Genomic DNA, 24,560 nt, shown 5'->3' with positions numbered 1-24,560 from the left:
CACTGCCATGAGCCTGGGTTCAGTCCCAGGTTGGGGATCTAAGATCCCTCCAGCTGCACAGTGCAGCTTAAATAAAGTTGGTCAGGTCAGTCACCTGCACTTTGTGCTGAATAAACAGCCCAGTGACAAAACAGAAGAATAAATTGACAATTTACACCCAAAAAGGGTTAGTTGCAGAGGAAAGGGCCCGGAGCAGAGGCGTGGAGGGCTTCTCAATTTAGTGAATGAAAGCTGATTGGAAGAAACAATTTATGTCATTTCTTTTACTTTTCCTGGAGCAGAGACCTGGAGAGCTGCTAGGCTTTCCCAGGTTGGGTGAGGAGTCAGGCTGGGTACATTGGGGAATTGCTGATGGTGATCAGATTAGTTTGTAATCCAATCTGATCTAATCCAACAGGATGTAATCAATGCTGGTATTTTAAACCAATTTTCAACTGTTTGAAGTGAAAGTTGCTCAGTCGTGTCAGACTCTTTTGCAACCCCATGGACTGTAGCCTGCCAGGTTCTTCTGTCTGTGGAGTTCTCCAGGCCAGAATACTGGAGTGGGTAGCCTATTGCTTCTCCAGGGGATCTTCCTGACTCAGGAATCAAATCAGGGTCTCCTGCATTGCAGGCAGATTCTTTACCAGCTAAACTACCAGGGAAGCCCCTTCAACTGTTTAGTAGCTCTTTCTAGCCATGATAATAGTTTATTAATAGTAAAATTTAGTGCTTCTGGGATGAGGGTAAGAACCCTCAGGGATGGTGTCTTGGACTGGTCTGATTCAGGCCTACTGGTTTAGAGGAAACAGCCATTGGTTCATTCAAGAAGTATTTATTTGGTACTCGGGTACCAGGCACTGTTCTGGGGTGAAAGTGAAACATGGGCTGTTACCTCTTGTATGACTTTTAACGAATCCCTTTCACTCTCTGGGCCTCAAATCCTTCACCTACTCAAGAGATGTGCGTTCACCGTGAACCTAGACTGTTTAGATTCAAATTCCAGCATCACTTCTTTGGTGTTACGTGACCACAGGCAAGTTAACTCCATCCCCCTGAGCTACGCGTTCCTCATCTGTAAAATGGGGATAATATGACTCCTTTCATTGGGTTGTACTGAGAGTGAAATTAAGCTAACGAAATCACTGGGCTTCAGTGCGCCCAATCAAGAGTGGTCACTAGCGTTAATCCCTGCTGATTTCATTAGCCGCAGACCCACTAAGCAACCACACACAGGTGTTAGTTAGGGCGTGGCTAACAGCGCAAGGGACCGGCCCGGATTTATAAAACCAGGGTCCGGCGCTACGGTCCACATTCCGCCTCGGCTGGACATCGGAGCGTGGTCTTTTCGGGCCTGGGCTCCGCGCCCCCGAGGACCAGAAGCGGGGCTGTCCCGCGGCGACCAGCGCGGAGCACCCGGCGCGCCGAGACTAAGCGGCCGCCCGGCTCCCGGCGCGCTCGGGCCCCCGGCGGCGCGCAGTGGGCCCGGGTTCCCGGCCGCGGGGGCGGGGCCTGCGGCCGAGCGGCACCCCCCGCGCACCCCGCCCTCCCCGCCCCCCGACTTCGCCGAGGCCCGGAAGGGACCGGTGGCGCTTCCGTCTCCGCCGGGGACGCACGGAGGGCGGGGCCGCAGCCCGAGGACGCGACGCGAGCCCAGTTCCGGCGAGGAGGCCGCGCCAGTGACAGCGATGGCGGCGGAGTCGGCGCTGCAAGTTGTGGAGAAGCTGCAGGCGCGCCTGGCCACGAACGCAGACCCGAAGAAGGTGAGCGAGCGGGCGGCCAGGCTGGTGCGGCGCGGGGCGGGCGTTGGGCGCGGCGCGGCCCGGTAACGGTCGCGGGCCCGGGCGCGGCCGCGGGGGGCTCGGACCCGCGGCGCGGGCCCCGCCGGGCTGCGGCCTGCGGCGGGCAACTTCGTGGCCGTCCGGCCGCTGCCCACGCGGTGGGGCCCGCAGGGCGGCCGGCCTCGGCGGGCCCGGGCCTCCGGCTTGTGCCGGGGCCGGGGCGCGCTCCGCGCGGACGCCGCGTGCCGGCGGGGCTCGCCGCGTCCTCCCCCGGGCGTCCCGGGCCCGCTGTTTTCCTGTCGGGAGAGCTCCCCGCCCGGAGTTAGCTCCTGCCCGCTCAGCTACTCCCCCTGCGCGATCCGTCCCCTGATTTCTTCCCGTCTTTTTCATGTTTGTTGGAGAGAAGGGGGTAGCAGGGGAGTGGTCCTCTGCCTGCGCCTGACGGAACCTAGGCTCGGTGTGTGGTCCCTGCGTCCTTAAGACGTTTTTTAATTCTTTCCGCCTTGATAATTAGAACGTGGACTCTATTATTTTTGCTTTCTCGGTAAATCTCTTTCAAAGCAAAAATAAACCTCATGTCACCCTAACTAAAAACTTAGGTTGTAATTGTAAGAGGTGGGGAGAAACGGGGTTAGAAGTTGCCGCTAGATTTTCCTTTTCCTTCTGGCATTGCTGGAAAGGTAAGGGCTACCGTTTCTGGCGGCTGCGATTGATGGGCAACCATTTTTAATTGTGCTCGGCTAGTTTTGTTCCCCCCCCTTAACTGTTTCCATAAGTTAAATGCATGTTTTGGGGGGTTTTTTCCCTCCGATTTTTCTTCCATTCAGCTTCTCAGTGTCGAGGGTCCGGTGGATGTTAGTTTTTTTTTTTTTTTTTTAATTGAAAGACAGTGATAAAAACGCTCAAGGTGTTTGACATTTCTGTCAGCATTATAGCCGCTGTTGTACAGTCCTTAAGAGTTGGCTCTGTAAATCCCAGAGTGCCTTTTAAAGAGGAAATAATCCAGGGAGTCATTAGAGAGAAAATGGTGAGGAGATTTGAGTTCTAATTTATTTGCTAGCCATGGACATTGAGGGGGTGGGGGGTGGGGGGAGGGATGTTCCTTGCTAAGCCAGTTTCCTCACCTGCTTCTTCTAGGACAGCACCAAAAGGCGGAAGTGCTCAGTAGATGTTAATCTCCACTCTTTACAGTTTTTCTTGATGGGTCCCTTTCTCTTCACCTTGTTCTCGGTCTGTCATAGGTGAGGTTTTTTTCTTTCTAAAGGCTGTATCTCATTATCAGACGACTTGCTTCTCATGCATACCTAGCTCAAAGATCCACTTCTTCAGGACGACATTAGAGCTTTAAGTCTGTGAAAACTGCAATGCTTCCACTTGTTTTGTGTTATATTTTCTATCCTGGCTTCAATACCTAGTGGACAGACATATTTACAAGTTTCTTTTCACAATAACCCTTTGTGGGCTTCTAATCAGTGGTCATTATTTCTGAGTACTAGCTTGTTTTCCCAGACACTGTGAGTTTGCTAGTGACTTTAAAACCTTAAAACATTATGTAAATCCTCTTATCTCCCCAGTTTCGTCTTCCATTGGGTTTAAAAAAAGAAAGAAAAAAGCACCATTTAGTATCTATAGCCATTTCCCCACTAGAACTTGAATTTTGAAGTAGCTTTTCTAGTTGTTGATGCGCATGAAATTTCAAAGTAAAAAAAGGTTTGTTTGACTTCTCAACCTATTCCAACTAGGAGTGATTTTGAGTATCTGGGCACAGACAGTCACCCTAAACTTCTGACTTTGCATTATGAAGATCATTTTTGCAAAGGGCACAATAGTTGGCATTCACAAATGAGCTAATGCAGAGGGAAAACTGCAAGCTGGCACCCCGGCCTTCTCAACCTTCTGTTAACCCAGCAAGCTCCCACAGGTTGTTCTTGAAATTGCAAGATGATTATATAGCAGTATTGAAATTTGAAACTAAATCTTGATTTCAAACCATTATTAGCCAAAGGGTTGATCCTACACCTCTGTGGATGGATTTTCCAGTGTTGAACATATAGATGTTTAACTATAACGCTGTTTTCACTTTAAGCCCATGTATAATCTAGCTTACTTGGGGGAAAATGTATCAGGCAAACCAGGGCCACTTGGTTCCTACTATTGAGGTGGAAACAGTTTTCATGGCTGGTCAAGTTACTTGTCACGTGTTATCGTTTGAACATGGAAATTACCAGGAACACAGTTTGAAGGCAAGTGGAGAACAAGGGGTCAACACTATGAACATCTTTAGCTCTTTGGGATGAAGTGGCGTGCAAAGGACAACTGAGATTCTTAAGCATGGACTGTGCAAATGTTTTCTGTTTCTCAATGACTTGTTATCACTTCCTGCAAACTACAACTGGTCCCTCAGTTTGCTAACAGCAAGTTTCCACTTACCTGAGGATGTCCAAAGAGCTTTACCTTTTTAATGCTTTGTTCTTCTTTGAACCTCATTGAGAATAGAGAGGCTCTGAAGCCATGTTTCTCTTGGCTTCGGCTAAATTGGTTTAAATATCTCCAGGGTTTTAGTTTTGTCTGCTTTTAAGTCGCCCCTTCTAACCCACAATGAAGCAGACAGGATTTACACTTCGAGTTAGTGCTAGGCTTCAAGATGAACACCTTCAGTGACTTCTAGCCCTATTCTTATAGAGGTCCTGGTAGTGACCTTCTTTCCTCTGCAGACTCTAAACTATCTGACATTGTAACACTAAGGAGGGACTCTTCTGCTTTATGTCACGTGTGCTAAGAGGAACATTTTCTTTGCCTCTCTTCTAAGGACAGTGTTTTTTTTTTTTTTAATGTGGCTTTGTAGTATTAAGTTGGCCAAAGGGGTTTTTCTGTAACATTTTACCAACCCAATGCCTGCGGTGTTAAACACACTTGACTGACTTGCTTGTTAGGCAAGTTACCTTAATCTCACTGAGCTCAATTTCAATATTTGTAAAATGGGGAACCTAAAATCCATTTAATAGAGTTGGTTAACGAGAATGAAATGAGCTAACAGGTGTAAGAACTTAACGTAGTAGCCAATGGACAATAAATAGTATTCAATATATAAATGCCTTCCAGAGAATGGTGTTAGAGGAGACAGTCTGTTTTTGATCTTTTCAGATATTCTAAATTTTCTTTTTTAAGAAAAGGATTTGGCAGGAATCTTGGCACCCATCACTTGGGTGACAAGAAATACACATATGCTTTGTCCTGAGTTGGATGGTGGTGGTGATTGAATTGGAAGCAGAGCATAGTTTTCCACAGATACACTACTTGGCTTCTCAGTTGTTCCCAATCAAACAAGATAATCACATGTGATCCAGTTGCTCTGCCTAGCGATTGTGTTCAGTAATTACTGAAGTAGAATGACCAGAAAAACATACTTGCTACTCCACCTAGTAGCAATATGGCATACTAATTATAGCCTGGGCTACACATGTAAAAAGAACAGATCCTGTTATCAGATATTTAAATATAAAGGCAGTCATAGTTAATCTATTTTGAACAACTTGTACTCTTTTGGCACTCCTTGAATGTAAATTTATATATTCATAAACCTTTCCTAGAGAATGGCATAGCAGTCATGACTTTGGGTAGAAGTGGAGCAAGTAGGAACTGGCTGAGAATATCTGGTAGAAGATTAAGGGTAGCTATTTAACGAATGGTCAGTTGAAGAATGAAATGATTAATAAGCGTTGATTGAGCTTGTATAGCATTCCAGGCCCTAGGGCTATAGACATGGTTTGAATCCTCACAACCTGTGAATAAGTAGAGACAGGATTCAGTTCTGTTTTGCAGATGAAGTAACTGAGGCTCAGAGAGGTTAGTGACTTGCACAAGATCACCCCACAAGAAAGTGGCAGGGGCACATTGAAGCCTGTCTGTGACTGAGACTCTATCTTAACAGCTCTGCTGTCCTCTGATTTTTATCAAGTTCAAGAGACTATACTATAGAAAGGAAATATGGCCAAACCCAGATTGCTTCTCCAGTCTACCCAGACATTTTCATTCACCATTTGCAATGCAAAGCTCCTATTCTAGCAACTTGAAATTGGTCTTGGCTTCCCACTTAACATCAAAAAGCAAACAAACAAAAACCCCAATTCTGTTAGACACACTTTCTCTGGAAATGTGATTCCCTTTTCCTGTAGAGACCTCTTCTCCTTTTTACTTTCCTCCATGAGTAATCTCCTACATTCAGCACCTTTCTCAGAAATTCTAACTGGGGCAGAACGGTAGTTGTTGATGACTTATATTAGAACTGATAGGGCTTCCCTTGGTGTCGCATAGTGGTTGAAAGTACAGAATCTAAAGCCACAGAATCTAAAGACCTGAGTGAATCTTGCCCTACATGCATCCTGGGACAAGTAACTTAACTTTATTGCGTCTGTTTTCGCTCTTGTAAGTAGGATGATAACCATACTTAATACTGTATAACACAGAGTAAGCACTTTGCATTAGATATTATTCTTTGATATTTGTTCAGGGAATGATTATGATTTTATAGAAATTAATGTGTATTTAATTTCTCTCTGCAGCTATTGAAATATTTGAAGAAACTCTCTGCCCTGCCCATTACTGTAGACATTCTTGCGGTAAGAGCTGTGTAATTTTAGATATTATACAACTGTATCTCATCCCCTTTGCAATTGGAGAGATTATACAGTAAGGTTAAGACCATGGGCTAGAAGTGAAGGAAACCAGACACAAGGTCACATATTGTGTGGTGTTGTTTATATGAAATGTCTAGAGTAGGCAAATCCACAGACAGAAAGTAGATTAGTGATTACCAGGGGTGGGAGGAACTGGTTTCTTTTTAGGGTGATGAAACTGTTCTAAAGTATTAATTCAAGGAGTTCCTTGGTGGGTCAGTGGTTAGAACTCTGCTTCTACTGCCATGGGCCTGGGTTCAATCCCTGGTTTGGGGAATTAAGTTTCCACAAGTCACACAGTGTGGCCAAAAAAAAGTATTAACTCAGACACCAGATGCAATACTCTAAGGTCAGGATCTGACACCTGCCATAATCACTCTTGTTATTATTTTTAAAGTTCTAGAAGTGTTTTATGTCTTATAAACCATGGGCTTGATTTTTTTTTTTTTTTTACTGTATTTATTTTTGCTGTGCTGGGTCTTTATTGCTGTGCGCAGGCTTTTTTAGTTGGCACGAGCAGGCTTCTCATCACAGTGGCTTTTCTTGTGGAGTGCAGACTCTAGGGCGAGTGGGCTTCAGGAGTTGTGACACGTGGGCTGAGTCACCCCCAGGCATGTGGAACCTTTTGGACCAGGAATTGAAACTGTGTCCCCTGCACCAGCAGGCAGATTCTTAACCACTGGACTACCAGGGCAGTCCCTCCAGAAGTGTTTTAATCTAGTGTTTTCCTCTTCTGAATTTGGTATGCTTTGCTACTGTGTGTCATTAGAGGCTCGGCACATTGACACAAACTAACTTTGTACTGAGACGTGTATGTTTTTGGAATGAAGTATTGGTTTGTTGGAATGTAGGAGGCTTTGTTTCTTTAGAAAATTATGAGCCTAGTTCCACAACCTTCTAACGATTCCTTTGTCAACTCTGTAGGAGACTGGAGTTGGGAAAACGGTGAACAGCTTGCGAAAACACGAGCACGTCGGAACCTTTGCCAGGGACCTGGTGGCCCAGTGGAAGAAGCTGGTTCCTGTAGAACGGTAGGAAAAGTTCTTTTATTCCTTCTCTGCCTTCTTATTTAAAATGTTTGTTCTGCCTCAATTATAAAAAAATAAGTCACGATCATTAAAGAATATTATAAAATATTTAGAAAGTAGAAGAATAAATTTCTCTTTTTGGTACTGCCTCTGGAGCTTCCCTGGTGGCTCAAGACGGTAAAGGGTCTGCCTGCAGTGTGGGAGAACCAGGTTCGATTCCTAGGTCGGGAAGATCCCCTGGAGAAGGAAATGGCAATCCACTCCAGCACTCTTGCCTGGAGAATCCCATGGATGGAGGAGCCTGATAGGCTACAGCACATGGGGTCGCAGAGTCGGACACGACTGAGTGACTTCACTTTGACTTTCATGGCTTATGGGATCTCAGTTCCCTGACCAGGGATTGAACCTTGGGCCACAGTAGTGAAAGCCCAGAATCCTCACCACTAGGCCACCAGGGAACTCAATAAAAATTTCTAAATTGTACCTTCCAGAGATCAGCATTATTGACATTTTGGAATGTTTCTTTCTAAGCTGGTCTTAAAAGTCATTTTTATACAGTTGTGAATAAACTGATGTAAATTACTGCCCCTTTTTAATGTAACAAATTCAGTATTTCCCTGTGTTGAAAAGCTTTTTAAGCATTTTCACGTACACAAGATACTTGATCTTCTTTGTAGCCTGTAGTTAAACTCATTATGTTCCATTTATGGAATATTTGAGTTTTCCCAGTTTTAAAACCTAGTTGAGTATCTTTGAGCAGGACCTTCTTCCCAAGCCCATGTTTCTAACTATGTAAACTCTTCATCTGTGTTGTGAGTTCAGGTTCTGTGACTTTGTCTTATGAACAAGGATTACCCTGAACTTTTTCTGTTTTTTCCTTTTGTTTTAGAACCACAGAGCCTGAGGAACAGAACTTTGAGAAGAGCAGTTCTCGGAAGCGCCCCAGGGATGCCCTGAGGGAAGAGGCAGAGATTGAGGGGGACTACCCGGAAAGCTGGAAAGCCTCCAGCAGCCAGCCGTATAGTCCTGATCATAGACAGAAAAAGCACAGAAAACTCCCAGAGCTCGAGCGGCCTCACAAAGTATCTCACAGTCACGGGAGGAGAGATGAAAGAAAGAGGTGCCACAGAGCTTCTCCAGTTTACTCTTCAGACCATGAGTCTTCCGATTACGGCCACGTTCAGTCCCCTCCACCATCCACCAGCCCTCATCACATGTCTTTGGACCATTACAGATCCCTGGAGGAGGACCATGAGCCCTTTGTTCCCCACCAGAAGCCTGGCAAAGGCCATGGTAACACCTTTCAGGACAGACTGGGGGTCAGTCAAGCACGACACGTGGGGGAAGCCCAGGGCAGAGAAAGCGCGAGTCAGAGCAAGGAGCACAGATCTTCCCATAAAGAAAGACGTCCGGCGGATGCCAAAGGAGACGAGAAGGCTTCTCTGAGCAAAGAAAAGTCGCACAAGGTCGTCTCCAAAGAGGAAAACCGGAGGCCGACCTCTGGGGACAACACAAAGGAGAAACTGCCCTCTGGTGTCAGGAAAGAGAAAGAGAAGGAGAAGGAGGGCAGCGCCAAGAAGAAGGTCTTACCCGCCTTGGAGGTGGCTTCAGACAACCACCTTAAAAAGCCAAAACCTAGAGACTCCGAGAAAACCAAATCAGACAAAAACAAGCAGAGTCTAGAAAACTCGGACGTGGGCAAGGGGGCAGGAGACCTGTTGCCCAAGGCCAAAGAGAAGGTTTCTAACAACCTGAAGACTCAAGAGGGGAAAGTCAAACCTTCGCATTCAGACAGAAAGTCGGTGGCTTCCTTCCCTAAAGGTGAGGAGGCAGATACGGATGATGAATTTGAGAAGCCCACCATGTCTTTTGAGTCATACCTCAGCTATGACCAGCCCCGGAAGAAAAAGAAAAAGGTTGTAAAAACTTCAACCATGACTCCCGGAGAAAAAGGACTTAAAAAAAATGATTCAAAAAGCACTAGTAAAAACTTGGACTCAGTTCAGAAATTACCTAAGGTGAATGAAAACAAGCCCGAGAAGCTTCCGCCAGTTGGAGCCGACTCAGCCAAGCTGAAAAAGGTAACCCCTGCGGCCCCTTCCACCCAGAGCACCTGGGCCTGCAACCCCACTGCTGATTTGCTTGGCTGGCTTTTCCGTGACTTGCTGAATTTCAGTCTGAAATAATTTCCTCCTGGCCTCTCTGGCCACCAGGGTCGGTAGAACCCGAGAAAAGTTTTCCTGAGGCATTCCATCGTGCTGGGCCCATCTGTGTGTCTCCTGACTTAGGTGGCATCAGGCATGGCTGCTGCCTCTCCTCCTGCTGCCTGTGAAGTTACTGCCGCGTCGGCACCGCTGGGCATCGACTGTGGGAAGGAGCTGTGCTGGTAGAAAGGGGCTCTCCAGTCACTGGTCTCTTCTCTGCAGGTCCCCAGCGATGTGTTGCCAGTATTACCTGACCTCCCATTACCTGTGATCCAGGCCAATTACCGTCCACTTCCTTCCCCTGAATTGATGTCATCCTTCCAACCAAAGCGAAAAGGTAATTTGCTTGTCTCTTTTTTTTTTTTTTAAGGAAAAAGTGATTTTAAAAATTGATGATCTGACATCATGAATGGTGCATTTTCTAAGAGCGCAGGTTCTAGAGTTTGATGGCTTAGGTTTGAATCCCGGCTCTGGCCTCTACTACAAGTTATATGATCTTGGGCAATAACTTAATTTTCTTGGACTTCAGTTTCATACTCTGTAAATGGATGAAATAGTGGTGTCTGCCTATGAGGTGGATTGAAAGTGATAATGCTCGTAAAGCTCTGAGCTCTGGGATTTTACACAGAATAAGCGTTCATTAAATTTTAGCAGCTGCTATTGCTAGCAGCCTTCTGTTCTGTACATTCCACAGGGGCTTAAAAAAAGGTCTAGGTTTTTTCTGGTTTTGTTTTTTTTATTTTTTAAGGTTAGTTTTAATAGCAAAAGAATTAGATGCTACATAGGTGCTCCTTTGCAAGAGACTCACAGATGGATCATGGTTCATCCACACAATGGCATCCTATGCCACTTTTTTTAAGTGGAAAAATCTATGTATTGAGGTGATTTCTAAAATTCAGTAAATGACAAAATGATAGTATGTTATTGATTAAAAGGAATAAAATAAATATTAGCTTGTTTTTGCGTAGACTTTCTAGAAGGACATAAGAAACTGGTGGCATTGGTTGCCTCTGAGAAAGGGAACTGGGAGGCTGAAGAATGGGGTAGAAGGAGAGTTTTCATTGAAGAGCCAGTGCCTTTAAAAAAATTTTTTTTTAAATCTTTTGACAGCGGCACATGGCATGTGAGGTCTTAGTTCCCCCACTAGGGATTGAACCTGCGCCCCCTGCATTGGCAGCTCAGAGTCTTAACCACTGGGCCGCTAGGGAGGTCCAGCTTAGTGCCTTTAATGACTTACCTTCCTGTTTTTCTTGCCTTGCAGCACTCTCCTCACCCCAGGAAGAGGAAGAAGCTGGATTCACTGGAAGGAGAATGAATTCTAAGATGCAGGTCTATTCCGGTTCCAAGTGTGCCTATCTGCCCAAAATGATGACCTTGCACGAGCAGTGCATCCGGGTGCTTAAAAACAACATTGACTGTAAGTCACACGCTTCTCCTCTGCTCCCTGGCGTGTTGGTCACCGGGTGGCCTGACCACTACTCAGTCCCTTTTACCCTCGATATTCTGCAGCGATCTTTGAAGTGGGAGGCGTCCCATATTCTGTCCTTGAACCTGTTCTGGAGAGGTGTACACCTGATCAGTTGTATCGAATAGAAGAGTACAATCACGTGAGTATCCTGCTTGGATGGCAAGCGGGCGGTTTGCTGGCTTGTGTCTGAAAAAATAGATTTGTCTCTGATTTGCCACAGTGATGGGCAGGCAACAGTCAGAGCGCTGTTCCGGGTTTGCCTGTGGGCCTTTAAACAAGCAGAGTGTTAGCCCCTGCCCCTGGCATCTTACGTAGGCCTCTTAGGCCAGAATCAAGGTGGCATTAAAAGGTGGGAGCAGGGAGAGGCGGACCATTTCCCACACGTCCCTTGCGTTTTCCTAGATTCAGAAGTCAAGGAAAAATTCTAAAAGCACAGCCCGTGGGATCCAAGGCAGGGATTGAGCTTTGTTCACCGGACACCTGAGCATCAACACGGAAGATTGACTGAGTGCCTTCTAGAGGCAAACACATCTATCCCCCAGTCCTCCTAAGGCTGGAAACACTCATTTGATTGCATGAGCTGTCCCTCTCTGTTTCAAAAGATCTGTGGCATCTCCCCCTTAGGCGGCCCCTGGCCATGGTGGTTCAGTGTGAATAGATTGGGGGAATGCTTGGACTGGACTTCACCTCAGCTCCTTCCTGCACAAGAAAATACTGATCTGAAGCTAATTTGGTGTTGTCTTCTCTCCTAGCCCCACAGCCCTTAGCAGCAGTTAGCAGTGCCTTGCACTTAATATTTTAATTCAGGGATTCGGTTTTTTCCTAGAACTAGGGTGTTCTACTATACTACTACTGTTAACTGTGCAGGCCAAAATACTGTTAGGAAACTGGCCACCATGGGTGATTAAAGATGGAAAAGAGGTATCTAAGAGTGCTTGCATGTAAATGACGTCCTGGTTCTGATTTTAGGTATTAATTGAAGAAACGGATCAATTATGGAAAGTTCACTGTCACCGAGACTTTAAGGATGAAAGGCCGGAAGAGTATGAGTCATGGCGGGAGATGTACCTGCGGCTTCAGGATGCGCGAGAGCAGCGGCTGCGAGTCCTCACAAAGAACATCCGGTCCGCACACGCCAATAAGCCCAAAGGTAAGACTGCAGGCCGGGTCTGGCAGAAGAGTGGGCCCTGTGCTCTGGTCACGTCAGGGCTGTGGCGGGCTCAGCGAAGGCAGAACCTCTGGCTCCCAGCGCTCTCGCATTTGCAGAAGCGGGCAGAGGGCAGGTGTTTGTTCTGCTACTACCCATGCTACCCTACAGAGAGGTTTCCAGGGTTGGTCGATTATCCACTACCTTTGGAGGCCCTTGAAAAGCCTTTGTCCCGTAAGAGCATAGATTATTAACAGTAGCATCTCAGCTCAAGAAGGCAGGTGTTAACCTCCATTTATCTATAGGCCGACAAGCAAAAATGGCCTTTGTCAACTCTGTGGCCAAGCCACCTCGTGATGTTCGAAGGAGGCAGGAGAAATTTGGAACAGGAGGAGCAGCTGTGCCTGAAAAAATCAGGTAAGATCTCTGTTCCTCTGTGGTTCTGCCTGCTCAGGGAGAGAGCCCGAAGGCAGGTCCCAGGGCAGGAAGCAATTCATTTTGTCTGGTGGGGGTTGCAGCGTGAGGCCAGAGGGGGTTCTGAAGGCTGACTTTGACCCACTGGGCCCTAGCTCCCTGAGCCGCAGCTTCCTTGGCTGCACTGTGGCCTGGATAATGACCCCTGCCCCTCAGAGAGGTCAGGATTACATGGAGAACAGGGACTGCTTCTGGGACACATTCCCTAAGGCTTTCCCTTTCTCTGTTTAAACAGAAAATACATTACTGCAATGACTATGTTATCTAAGTACGTTTGCATTTTCGAAATACAGATTTACACTGAAACAGTGAAAAGTTAGTCAAGATTATCATTCATCCTGAAAGACTGCCATGTCACTTCCAAGCCTTGAGCAAAATCTAGGTAGCAGGTCCACTGGTCAGAGCCATAGAACCGAGTCCGCAGCCCAGCCCGCTCCAGGCTGTTTGTGCCGAGGTTCGGTTTCTCCTGCTTTTGACTGTCAGCTTTGCTCTGTGCTCCAGGATCAAGCCAGCGCCGTACCCCACAGGCAGCAGCCGGGCTTCCTTCAGCAGTGGCAGCAGCAACAGCTTTACCGCCAGCCCCGAGGAGCCGGCCTACGACGGCCCGAGCACCAGTGGCGCCCACCCGGCCCCGGTGGTCAGCAGCACTGTTTCCTATGATCCTAGGAAACCGGCTGTGAAGAGTAAGTAACTCGGGGCTCGCTCAGATGTCTCAGGATTAGTTCACGCTAGTGTTTGCGCCCCTTTGACGTCATTAGCGCGGCGCCATCAGTGCCCCTGTGTGTTAGGTGGAGCGTATGTGGTGCCTTGCCCGTGGCTAGCCTAAGCATCAGCACCTCCTTCCTCTGCCTTGTTCATATGAGTGTTGTGTGTGTCGTGTGAAGTTTTGAGCGTAGTGAATATTCATTGGTGCTCTGCTTGGTGTTTTTTTTTTTTCCAGCCTAAAGGTAAACTTGCTTCTCTAGGCAACAACATGGAGTTAACAGCTGAATGATTTTGTTGAAGTTTTATAACCTCAGCTTCCAAGTATTTGTTTTTTATATCTAGTTGGATCTAGTTCATGTCTTACTAACTTTATTACCATAGACGATCCTAAGTATTCTACAGGGGTGTCCTGACTTAAGCATTATTCTGTGTTGACTTCAGGGCCCGCAGGAGCGTGGGAGCTTTGGCTGGGCTCAGGCTAACCCGTTTAGAAGCAGGCTAGTCCTTCTTAGGTGGTATCTGCATTTAGCTCATCTCAGACCTGTTGCTGCATAGGACAGGTATGAGAGTGGGTGCTTTTTGCTGGTTTGGATGTTGGTGAAGCAGAGTTAAATTGTGGCTCAGAGTGGCCTTTAGAGTCTGGCAGGGATTGAACCCCAGTTCTGCCACTTACCACTCGGGGCCCAGCCGAGTCTCGGTGAGTTGTGAGACTTAGAGGGAGGGATTGTCTGGACCCTGGTGGGGGCTCGGGAAGCGTTCGCTTCGGGCTGCCACTTGCGTCGGTTCATCTGGCTGCGTAGAGCCAAGAGTGGCAGGCCTTGGGTTTGCCTGAACCGCTGCTGTCTGGTGTCCAAACTGCCATGGATCTGAAACAACTGCCTTGTCTCTCTCTTCACAGAAATTGCCCCAATGATGGCCAAGACGATTAAAGCTTTCAAGAACAGGTTCTCCCGACGATAAACCGAGGACTTACCTTGGAAATGAAATCTGGGGGGAGGAATACAGGATGGTGGGGGCTGGGGAATGGAACTTCCAGAGGAGACCAGAGCCTTTCACTCCGTGGAAGCTTTCAGTCCCCGAGTCCTGCGCCGTCAGCGGGCGTGCGCCCGAGCCGGTGTCTGCAGCCGCCGCCTCCTTGCCTGGCGAGTGCTTCAAAGTTCTGAAGATGTGAAGCTTCACTCTCACCGAGGATTTTAAGGTCAATTGTACCTTTGTTATTAATTAGCTTCTTTGTAAACTATAAGACATAGTTTTAATTAATAAATATTGCCCCCAGATTGTATTTATATTACCTCCCCCCTGCCCCCAAGTTTTCTGTTCTGTTTTGGTCCTGTCCCACACACTTAGCCTTTTATTTTTAGGGTTCTTTGTTAGAAGCCTAGTGGAGGTCTTTCTCCTGTCCCGGTTCATCTCTCTTGAGCGGACTCTGGTCCAGAGAGAGGACTGGGTGTCCCCGGAGCCTGTGTGGGGCACACTGCGCTGCGAGCTGCCTGTGCTGGAAGGGGAGCCCTGGCCTGGAGACTGGCGTGTTCCGGGCGGCCCCCCTCCCTCTGGGAACCCGTCTCAGTGTCGCGCTGCGGTCCTGCACAGGTGCATCTCTTCTCTACTCGTCACATAGTATTTATTAAGGGTCGTTCTGGAGTCTCCCCCACCATTCTTTTTGCCAGGTCCCGCTTCTTTTGAGGTTTAACTTGACACAGAACCCCAGTATTTTTACAGTTTCCAGTTTCTAATCCAGAAATTTAGGCTCCCTTTTCCTCCCTTATTTTTCCCTCTCCCCACTGGCATGGGGCAAAACACAAACCCCTGGCAGGGCTTTTGTAGGCCCCCAAATACAACTTAAAAGAGTTTTTTAAAAACCAGCACTTTAATCTCTTACTCCCTGTGAATTGCTGAATGGTTTTAAAAAGTAATGCTATGTTGGAAATCGGTTTTGTTTTTGCCTTTCTTTAAGATCATGTGATTGAAAGAGCACAATTTGCTATGTTTTGTAGAGAACTTTGCAGCTTGAAACTCTCTCTACCTTTTGAGTCTTTAAGCCAGAATTTGGAGGAAAGGACCAGTTTAAGGAAAGGGTCTGAGCCACAGGGGCATCCACAGGTTTGGAAGGGAGAATCTCACTTTGGAGTTGACATAGGAGAAAAGATTAGAACTAGGAGGACAGCGTCAGTGTTCTTGGCTGTTGAAGGGCAGTGGCCTAGTAGTGAACCCCCTTGGTCATGACGCTGGTAGAAGTAGATACTATGAATTGGAGATGCCCGACCTTTAGAAATCTGAGAAGCAGATTGAGGGTGTGGTTAGTGTGGCAGCCCATGGAGCTTGGCAGTTGCTAGTCCCTTTGACAAGGTCACTCAAAGCTCACAGTATGGAACCTACTGTTTTTAACCATCCTGTAGACCTCAGGCTAATTCTGAAGATTGCAGAGCAACACAGCAAGAAGTCTGTGCAGCGAACGCTGCATCGTTCAGTGTGCATTGCTGTGCAAGGTGCCTGAGGGACGCTAGTATTACTGTGTTTTAATTTGCTGTATTTTTGAACTGGGTAAAAGCATTCTTTCTCTTGATTATATGTATTACCATTCCACCAGTCCCCCGGGCCGCTCCCCAGATGTGATACTAGGAAGCCTCTTCTCTAAACCACACAAGCACCTGGGTCAGGTGCCAGACGTCTGTTGCCTGGGACAGCTTCCTCTCGGTGTCCACACCTTGAATTTGTCTCTTTACCTGTGTGTTGAAGTCTCTGCCACTGAAACGCGTTTTCCATATTTGATTCAGTTGTGTGTGATTTAATTTCCTTCATTAGGAGTCTTTGAGCAGGGAGGGAATAAAAGACACACCCCAACATCACTCCCCATCTTTGGATCATCTGTTTACCCAGAGCCAGATCTTCCTGCCGCCCCCTCTAAGAGTGTCTGCATCAGGGATATGACTTGGTGGGAAGAGTGAGGGACGAGGAGAAACCGAGTTTCCAAATGACCGCCTCTCCTGGGTTGTTGAAATGGCTGCAGAGCAGACACAGGTTGATGTGGAACCTTTGGTCTCATTTGTGAAAATTTGTGCAATTCCTTTTTTCTGTGCTACACTACACACAAATCACCAAATTGCAAATTATCCCATTGTGATCCTTGGTGTAATGAACAGTTTCTTTGGGGCTTTTTCTTTCCGGGAAGTGGGAGGGAAAGGAGCAAGGTATTATCTTGCTCTTCATTTGTATTTTGGTCCCAAAATGTAAATACAATTTTCTATGTTACTTTTTTGTGGTAACTACCAAGATGAATATTTTAATTAGATAAGTTATATGAAAAGAAAGGAAAATTCCATGTCTAAATAAAAAAAAAACAACAACACAATATCCATATTCTGTTGTCTTTCTTCCGTTCTCCCTTATTGTGTCAGAATGGTAGTCGGTCACAATGTCTGGTTCCTGGGCTGGAGGCAGAGATCTTAATCCCTGGGCTGGGCCGTAAAGGATGCTGAATTTCTGTCTGTACTGTAGCACAGCTGTTCTGGGGAAGGGGGACTCCCAGCTGGGAGACCCCTACGAGCAATGCAAGGCAACACAGATAAAACTGAGCACTTGGTTTAAAAGCTCTTGGCTTGGGCGGGCAACTTGCATATTCAGTAACCCAGCAAATACTGTGTTGGCCCCAGTCTGTTGCTGCGTAAGACAGACACTGCCCTGCCTTCATGCAGCAGCATCTAGTAGGGGAGACAGTAATGAAATAACAACACAAATAATTTGTTTTTCTTTTTTCTGGCCGCACCACATAGCTTGTAGGATCTCAGTTCCCTAGCCAGGGATTGAACCCAGCCCCTCAGCAGTTAAAAGTACACAGAGTCCTAACCACTGGACTGCCAGGGAATTCCCAAAATCTGTTTAAAATACAGATTTCTGGGCCCCACTACAAAAAACTGAATTGGTCAGAAGTATGATATGGAAAAAGGTACTTTTTCATAGGCCTCCCTCAATGAGTTGCATGAGCAGCCTGGTTTGGGAATGCCTAGTACAGTGGGATGGAGAAGGCAACGGCACCCCATTCCAGTACTCTTGCCTGGAAAATCCCATGGATGGAGGAGCCTGGAAGGCTGCAGTCCATGCGGTCGCTGAGGGTCAGACACGACTGAGCGACTTCTCTTTCACTTTCATGCGTTGGAGAAGGACATGGCAACCCACTCCAGTGTTCTTGCCTGGAGAATCCCAGGGACGGGGGAGCCTGGTGGGCTGCCGTCTATGGGGTTGCACAGAGTCGGACACACCGAAGTGACTTAGCAGCAGCAGCAGTACAGTGGGAGGATAATGCATGAACTTTGGAGTGAGTCAGATTCAGGTTTAAATCCTGGCTCCACCACTCTGGCTTTGTGAAATCTCTCTGAGCCTCGGTTTCCTCATCTATGAAATGGGAATAATGACACCGCGCAGGAATTCTTACAAGGATTAAATGAGAGAAGTAGAGCTCAATAAATTTCAGTGTCCTTCATTCTCTCCAAAGGTAGAATGAAAGGCAGAGTTTTGTTTCCAATTGACAGGAATTAAAGCTTTAGGGTCACAAGCTAAGCACTATTCTGAGGTCAGTCAGTCCTTCCTGATAAGTGAAATCTTAGCCCCTGCTGCCCCAGATAGATGAGTTCAATTTCTGTTTTAGACTCTTGTCTCTTCCAGGTCCCTTAAACCATACCCCCCAACAACCACCAAAAAGGCAGCCACTACCTAATTTCTTACCTCAGGAATCACAAATGCCTGGAATTTGGTGTAAGACAAGTGGGAACAGAAGGAAAATGAGCTATTAACCCAGCTCCACTTGATTGTTTCCAGGTAGAAGGCAGGGTCCAGTGTTGCCACATCTTATGAGTTGTAAATGAAATCTAGATGTCTATGTAAAATTTCCCAGTTTCTAAAACCCTGTGTCACAACTATATGCAGTACTTCAGAAAACCTATATATGAAGTGGATAATTCTCCAGAAATACAGCTTACCAAAACTGACCCCTATAGAATTGGCAAATCTAAACAGGCTAATTACCATAGAAGAAAGAGAGAAAGTGGTTGCAGTGGTTGCCCTATAAAAAAAGCTCCAGACCCAAGATGTCCTAGGGGAATTCTTTCAGCCTTAAAGATCAGATAATACCCAGGCCACTTAAACTACTGCAAAGCAAAGAAAGAGAAGAGCTTGGGGAACCTGGGGCTTGGCTATAGTACAGTAACAACTAAAACCCCAGTGACTCAAAACAGCTAAGCTTTGGGGACTTCACTGGTGATCTGGCGCTTAAGAATCCACCTTGCAATGCAGGGGACGCTGGTTTGATCCCTGGTCCAGGAACTAAGATCCCACATGCCCTGGGGCAACAAAGCTCATGCACTGCAATTACTGAAGCCGACATCCCACAACTAGAGAGTCCATGCACCACAATGAAAGATCTCGCATGACACAATGAAGGTCCTATGTGCTGAAACTAAGATCTGAGGCAGAAAAATAAATATTTAAAAAAACCAAAGTTTGTTACTCAGTGTCCCTTAGGGAGGCCTTTCCAAGTAAGTGAGGAATACTGTACTGGAGCCTAAGCTGTGTCCAGAGGATACATCCATCATTTCCATCATATTTCACTGGCTGTGCCAGAACTCAAGGGTACAGGGAAGTGCAATTCATCCATATACCTTGATGCAGAGGACTGGAAATATTTGCTCACTCCAAAGGCAATCATAGTAGCCTGGACTCGGGTAATCCACAAGCCCACCCAGCTTTGGGTCCCACACTTGCGAGCAGGCCAGGTAAGTTCTCTGTGTCTCAATATTTTCCTCCAAAAATGAGGACAATATACCAACCTTATAGAGCTATCGTATAATGATTTAATGAGATAAAAATATGTCAAGTGTTTAGGGCCTGGCACATAAAAAGAGCTCAAAGCATGTCAGCCAGGACATTGATGATGAATTAGGGGAAGTACCCAACATGGAAGGACTTCCCACGTGGTGCAGTGGTAAAAAGAATCCTCCTGCCAATGCAGGAGACCATCCCCGGTCAGGAAGATCTTCTGGAGGAGGAAATGGCAACCCACTCCAGTATCCTTTCTTGGAAAATTCCATGGACAGAGGAGCCTTATCATTTTATAAAGCCCTCGATAGAACACTATAAAGTAGGCACTCATTATTCCCATTTTATATAAGAGATTTAAAGGAGCTAAGTGACTTGCCCAACAGGCCATACCCAATATTTGTAGGACTGGGCAAGAGTACAAATAAGGAAGCTTTGCAGCAGAACAGCTTCAAAGTCAGTGGGGGCAGAGCGGCCAGTACAATAGTACGTCTGAGGTGCTGGCTGTGGATTTCAGCGCGATCATTTGCCCTCATGTGTTCATTGTCTGGCTTTTGCTTCTACAGATGCTGCTTTGTATCTGATTCAGACAGACTCTGAACATCTCTTTTAAAAATACCTTTCAAATTCTTCATAAGATAATTTTGATACATGACTGCAGATTTTCCTGTAGTTTGTCAAATTAATAAAGGCCATATGACTTTCCCCAAAAAAGTTATAAATGGAACGAATGAACTGTTAAATAACATACAGCCTAGGGAATTCCCTGGCAGTCCATTGGTTAAGGCTGCAGGCTTTTACTGCTGGAGGCATCCCGCAGACTGCATGGCCTGGCCCCAAACAGCCAAACAAACCAAAAATACAGCCTATTCTGCTACCTTGACAAATAAATACTTTCACGATGACCTGGGGGGCCACATTTAGATTTCTGAGCCTTTGGAGCTCTGCGCTGGAAGGTCATGGAATGGGAAAAGGCAAGGCCCTAGCCCCATCCCTCTTCTCATACCCCTAAATATGTTTCCCTGCAAGGGGGCTTGAGCACAGATGTGCAGTGTCCTAATCTGCATGCTCACATTAATTGTAGGGTTTCTAAACTGAAAAGGTCCATCAGGTATCCAGCACAGTGAGTGATGAAAGAGCCACAGCATCACATCTCAGAATGCTAGGGACCAAGAGAAGATCTTAAAAGCTTCCAGGGAGGAAATGAGGGAAATCCACACAAAGAATTAGAATGACACTGTATTTCTTAAAGCCAGGAGAAAACAGAATAATACCTTCAAAATCTTGAGATTCCATCCTCATCCAAACTACCAATTAAATGTAAGGGAAGTTTAAAGACATTTTCAGGGGTCACTTCCAATGTACGGTAGCATGGTAGCCACCTACAAGAGGGCCTCTAATAGGTTCTACCTCTTGGTACTCACAGCCTTATGGCGTTTCCTCTCACACGAAATACGGCTGATGTATGGACCCATGGGATACTGCAGAGTCACCAACATGTGATTGCTAAGGTTAATCCATAAAAGACATGGTATTTTCGATTTTTCCCTCTCTTGGATCACTTGCTGTGGTGAAAGCCAGCCACCATGTCAAGAGGACACTCAAAACAGTCCTATGGAGTGGTCCATGGGAGGAACTGAGGTTTTGTGCCAACAGCCTGCACCAACTTGCCAGCCGTGCAAGTGCACCATCTTGGAAGTGTATCCCCCAGTCCTGGCCAAGCCTTCAGAAGACGAGTTTCATGAGAGAAGAGAGAGACCCCCCCTGCCCACACCAAGCAAAGCCACTCCCGAGTTCCTGACTTGCAGAAATTGTGAGATGAAGGTCAATTGTTGCCTTAAGATTAAATCTGGCAGTGATTTGTTACATAACAAAAGGTGAACAGGGGTACACTGGGGGCAGGGGAGCAGGGAGCCACAGTATTTGGCAGTTCTTCCAATTAAAAGGTGAAGTCTATCTCAACCCTTGAATTTGGATTTGGCCAATAAAACTTGTTTTGGCTGATGGAACACTAACAAAAATGATAGAAGCCGGAGGTTATCGAATGCTTGTGTAATTGGCCCTTCCCTCCTGGAATTCAGTAACTGCAGCAATGTGAGTGAGCTCAGGTAGCCTGCTGGTGACCCCTGGCCATCACTTCCACTAACAGCTCCTATCAACAAGACATGTGAGTGAGGCCATTCCAAACTAATCAGCCCAGCCAACTTCCCCGGAAAACAACTGCCCTGGTGATCTGCAGAACTGTGAGAAACAGTAAATGTTGTTTAAAGCTTTTAGGTTTTGGTGTGATTTGTTACATAGTATAAGCTAATTGATACATGTTTGCATTATGTATACCTTTTTGTTTCAAGGAAACAAAGGAGGCTCAAAGCCTAGTTTCTTCTCAAACTTCTCTGATCTTGGGCCAATTAATTCACCTCGTTCAGCCTCAATTTTCCTCACCTTCAAACTGGAGAAAATACTGGGCAACACTCCCTATCTCTTAAAGATCACATGACAAATAATTAAGATGAGCCACATGAACTACCCTCATTGCTCAGCTGGTAAAGAATCTGCCTGCAATGTGGGAGACCTGGGTTCGATCACTGGGTTGGGAAGATCCCCTGGAGAAGGGAAAGGCTACCTACTCCAGTATTCTGGCCTGGAGAATCCCATGAACTGTACAGTCCGTGGGGTCGCAGAGTCGGACACGACAGACTGACTTTCACTTCACATGAACTACATGGGCTTCCCAGGGGGCGCTTGTGGTAAAGAACCCAATATTTACTGGAAGGACTGATGCTGAAGGACTGATGGCCATACTTTGGCCACCTGATTTGAAGAGCTGATTCCTTGGAAAAGACCCTGATGCTGGGAAAGACTGAAGGCAGGAGGCGAAGTGGACAACAGAGGATGAGATGGTTGGATGGCATCACCGATCAATGGACATGAGTTTGAACAAACTCAGGGAGATGGTGAAGGACAGGGAAGCCTGGCATGCTGCAGTTCATGGGGTCGCAAAGAGTTGGACACGACTGAGCAAGTGAATAGCAGCAGCAGCCAGAGCAGGAGATGGAAGAGACCTGTGTTTGATCCCTAGATTGGGAAGATCCCCTGAAGGAAGGCATGGCAACCCACTCCAGTATTCTTGCCTGGAGAATCCCATGGATGGAGGAGTCTGGCGGGCTATAGTCCATGGGGTCACAAAGTGTCTGACATGAGTGAAGCAACTTGACACACACACATACAAACTACATAATGTGCTTAGCGTGGCACAGGGCGCAGGATAAATCAGTAAAGGATGACAATGATGCAAATGACAGGAAAGAAGACAAAAACGGGCAGGGTAAGCCCTGGGGTAGTGGGACACAGTCTTTCCAAAGACGGACTACCGAGTGTATCATTCAATTAAACAAGTATTTGCTAAGTGTTTAGCACATGCTGGGCCCGATCCCTGAAATTGTAAAAGCAGGAATAGGTCATGACATTGAGCTATTTGAATCAGAACAAAGCTTGCCTGCTTCACAAAGAATTGAACTAGGACATCAAAATATTTCTGAATGGAACTTGAGGAGATAGATGTTTTGTGGCTGCCCTCAGTCTCATCTGGATACTTCGGAGCCAGAAGTGAAGGGCAGGGGATATTCACAGTATCCCTTAACTGTCCCTGCATCCTATCTTTCCCCGTCTCCACCAAGGAATAACGCATTCTACCCCAAAACCAGAATTACTCCAGCTCTAAATAGTGCTTCCCACCCTTGATCTCAACCTGAAACAGCAGGTCTACAGTCCCTGCCCCCCTGCCAAGTCCTCAGCCTGCCTTTTTTCTGTGGAAAAACACTTTAGCCAAAGAATACGTTTAATCAGAGAAGTGAGAAAATGCAGAAACAAAGAACAAAGGAGACCAAATAGTAATAATGTAGTCATGAAGCATATTCAAGGACCTTTTACTTCCTTCTTAAGAGCTATAGATAAGATTCTGAGCCACAGCCTGTGAGCTATCTTATAGACACTGAAGCCTCCACCAGGTGGAAGAAGTTGACTACACGATGCCATGACAGAAGTGGCCATAATTCCAAGAACTGGCCTCAAGAAATGCAAACAAACTGACCTCGGAACTGAAGATTAACTGTACCTAAAACACGTAAGATGACACTGGTTGGACCGCCAATGACCAATCTGAAGATGACTGTCAGAGCTGACTGCTGTTTCTGCATGTAGCCCCCTCCCTCAGTCAAGAAAAACTCTGGCCCCTTAAGTGTCAGGGGAGCTGGGGAGTCACCCTTTGGACAGGCATTTGCTAAAACCCCTCTGCCTTCCATTTCAGGCATCCAAAATAAAGCAAACTTTTCTTTCCACCCACCTATATAATGATTTCTGAGCAGCAATCAGCCGGACCTGGGTTCAGTAACAAACTCACAAGATGAAAAACATTTTAACTTGCACCTGAGTATACAAATCTGAAGCTGAAACAAAAGTTCCATAAACTGAGGCTAAAATGTGTAATACATTCTGAATTTTTAATTCTATTCTATTTAGTTTTTTAAATACTGGTCACAATCCTCCTAAACAGATTTTAAGACATTAATGGGTCATAACTAGCAGTTTGAAAAACCTGCTCTGAAATGTCATATGAGGAGGGGACTTAAAGGTCATCTAGTCCAATCCTTTTACTTCATAGAGGGTAAACTGAGACTCAGAGAGGTTAAATTAATTGCCCCAGGCCCCACAGCTGGTAAGTGGTAGAGCCTGGATTTGAACCAAGATTTGACTCGACTACTGAATTCTTACCATGTGTCAGCAACTGCGCTGAGTTCTTGAAGTGCAGTATTTCATTTAATGCTCACTGTGATCGTATGAAACAGATATTACTATTGCCACTTTACAGACGAGGATCGAAGTCTCAGGATGGGGAACGTGACTTACTCAGGCTGTTACAAGGTCAATAACAGACCCGGTACTTGTTTCAGATTCAGCCGTCCATAAAGCCTGTGGTCTCCAACGCGAAGCCCACTGTGAGGAAAGTGACCATGTAGGGTCGTGAGCTCTAAGCGCCTAAGTCTGCACATGTGAGGCAGTGATAACGTTGTGTTCCCTACTCTTCAGGGCCTTATCACTGCCATCACCAGCTCCTCCAAAAAACGCTGGCGGGTAAAACGAAAAGAGAACAGATTGTAGCCTAAGGAGGAGGAGGATTCAAAACCCGACCTCACCATTTACTCGGAACACCAGCGTAATCTTTCTGCTTTTTTTTTTTTCCGCCCTCAAGTTTCCACATCTGTGAAGCTGGGAGAGCAATAGCATCCATCTT

General features: G+C 46.4%; 1 protein-coding gene across 1 annotated transcript; it reads left to right on the top strand.

The window, feature by feature from the left end:
• Positions 1–1,600: 1,600 nt before the first annotated feature.
• ELOA (elongin A) lies at positions 1,601–16,811 on the top strand. The gene is made up of 11 exons (XM_052661254.1): positions 1,601–1,742; positions 6,323–6,379; positions 7,361–7,467; positions 8,354–9,545; positions 9,891–10,005; positions 10,930–11,085; positions 11,178–11,275; positions 12,106–12,286; positions 12,589–12,700; positions 13,259–13,440; positions 14,361–16,811. The coding sequence occupies exons 1-11, from the start codon at positions 1,668–1,670 to the stop codon at positions 14,420–14,422; spliced, it is 2,337 nt and encodes a 778-aa protein (XP_052517214.1). The 5' UTR covers positions 1,601–1,667; the 3' UTR covers positions 14,423–16,811.
• The last annotated feature ends 7,749 nt before the right edge of the window (positions 16,812–24,560 follow it).

This window comes from Budorcas taxicolor, chromosome 2, assembly GCF_023091745.1.
Source record: "Budorcas taxicolor isolate Tak-1 chromosome 2, Takin1.1, whole genome shotgun sequence".
Taxonomy (NCBI): Eukaryota; Metazoa; Chordata; class Mammalia; order Artiodactyla; family Bovidae; genus Budorcas; species Budorcas taxicolor.
The sequence above is the reverse complement of the archived record's forward strand: the minus strand, read 5'-3'. Positions and strand labels throughout refer to the sequence as shown.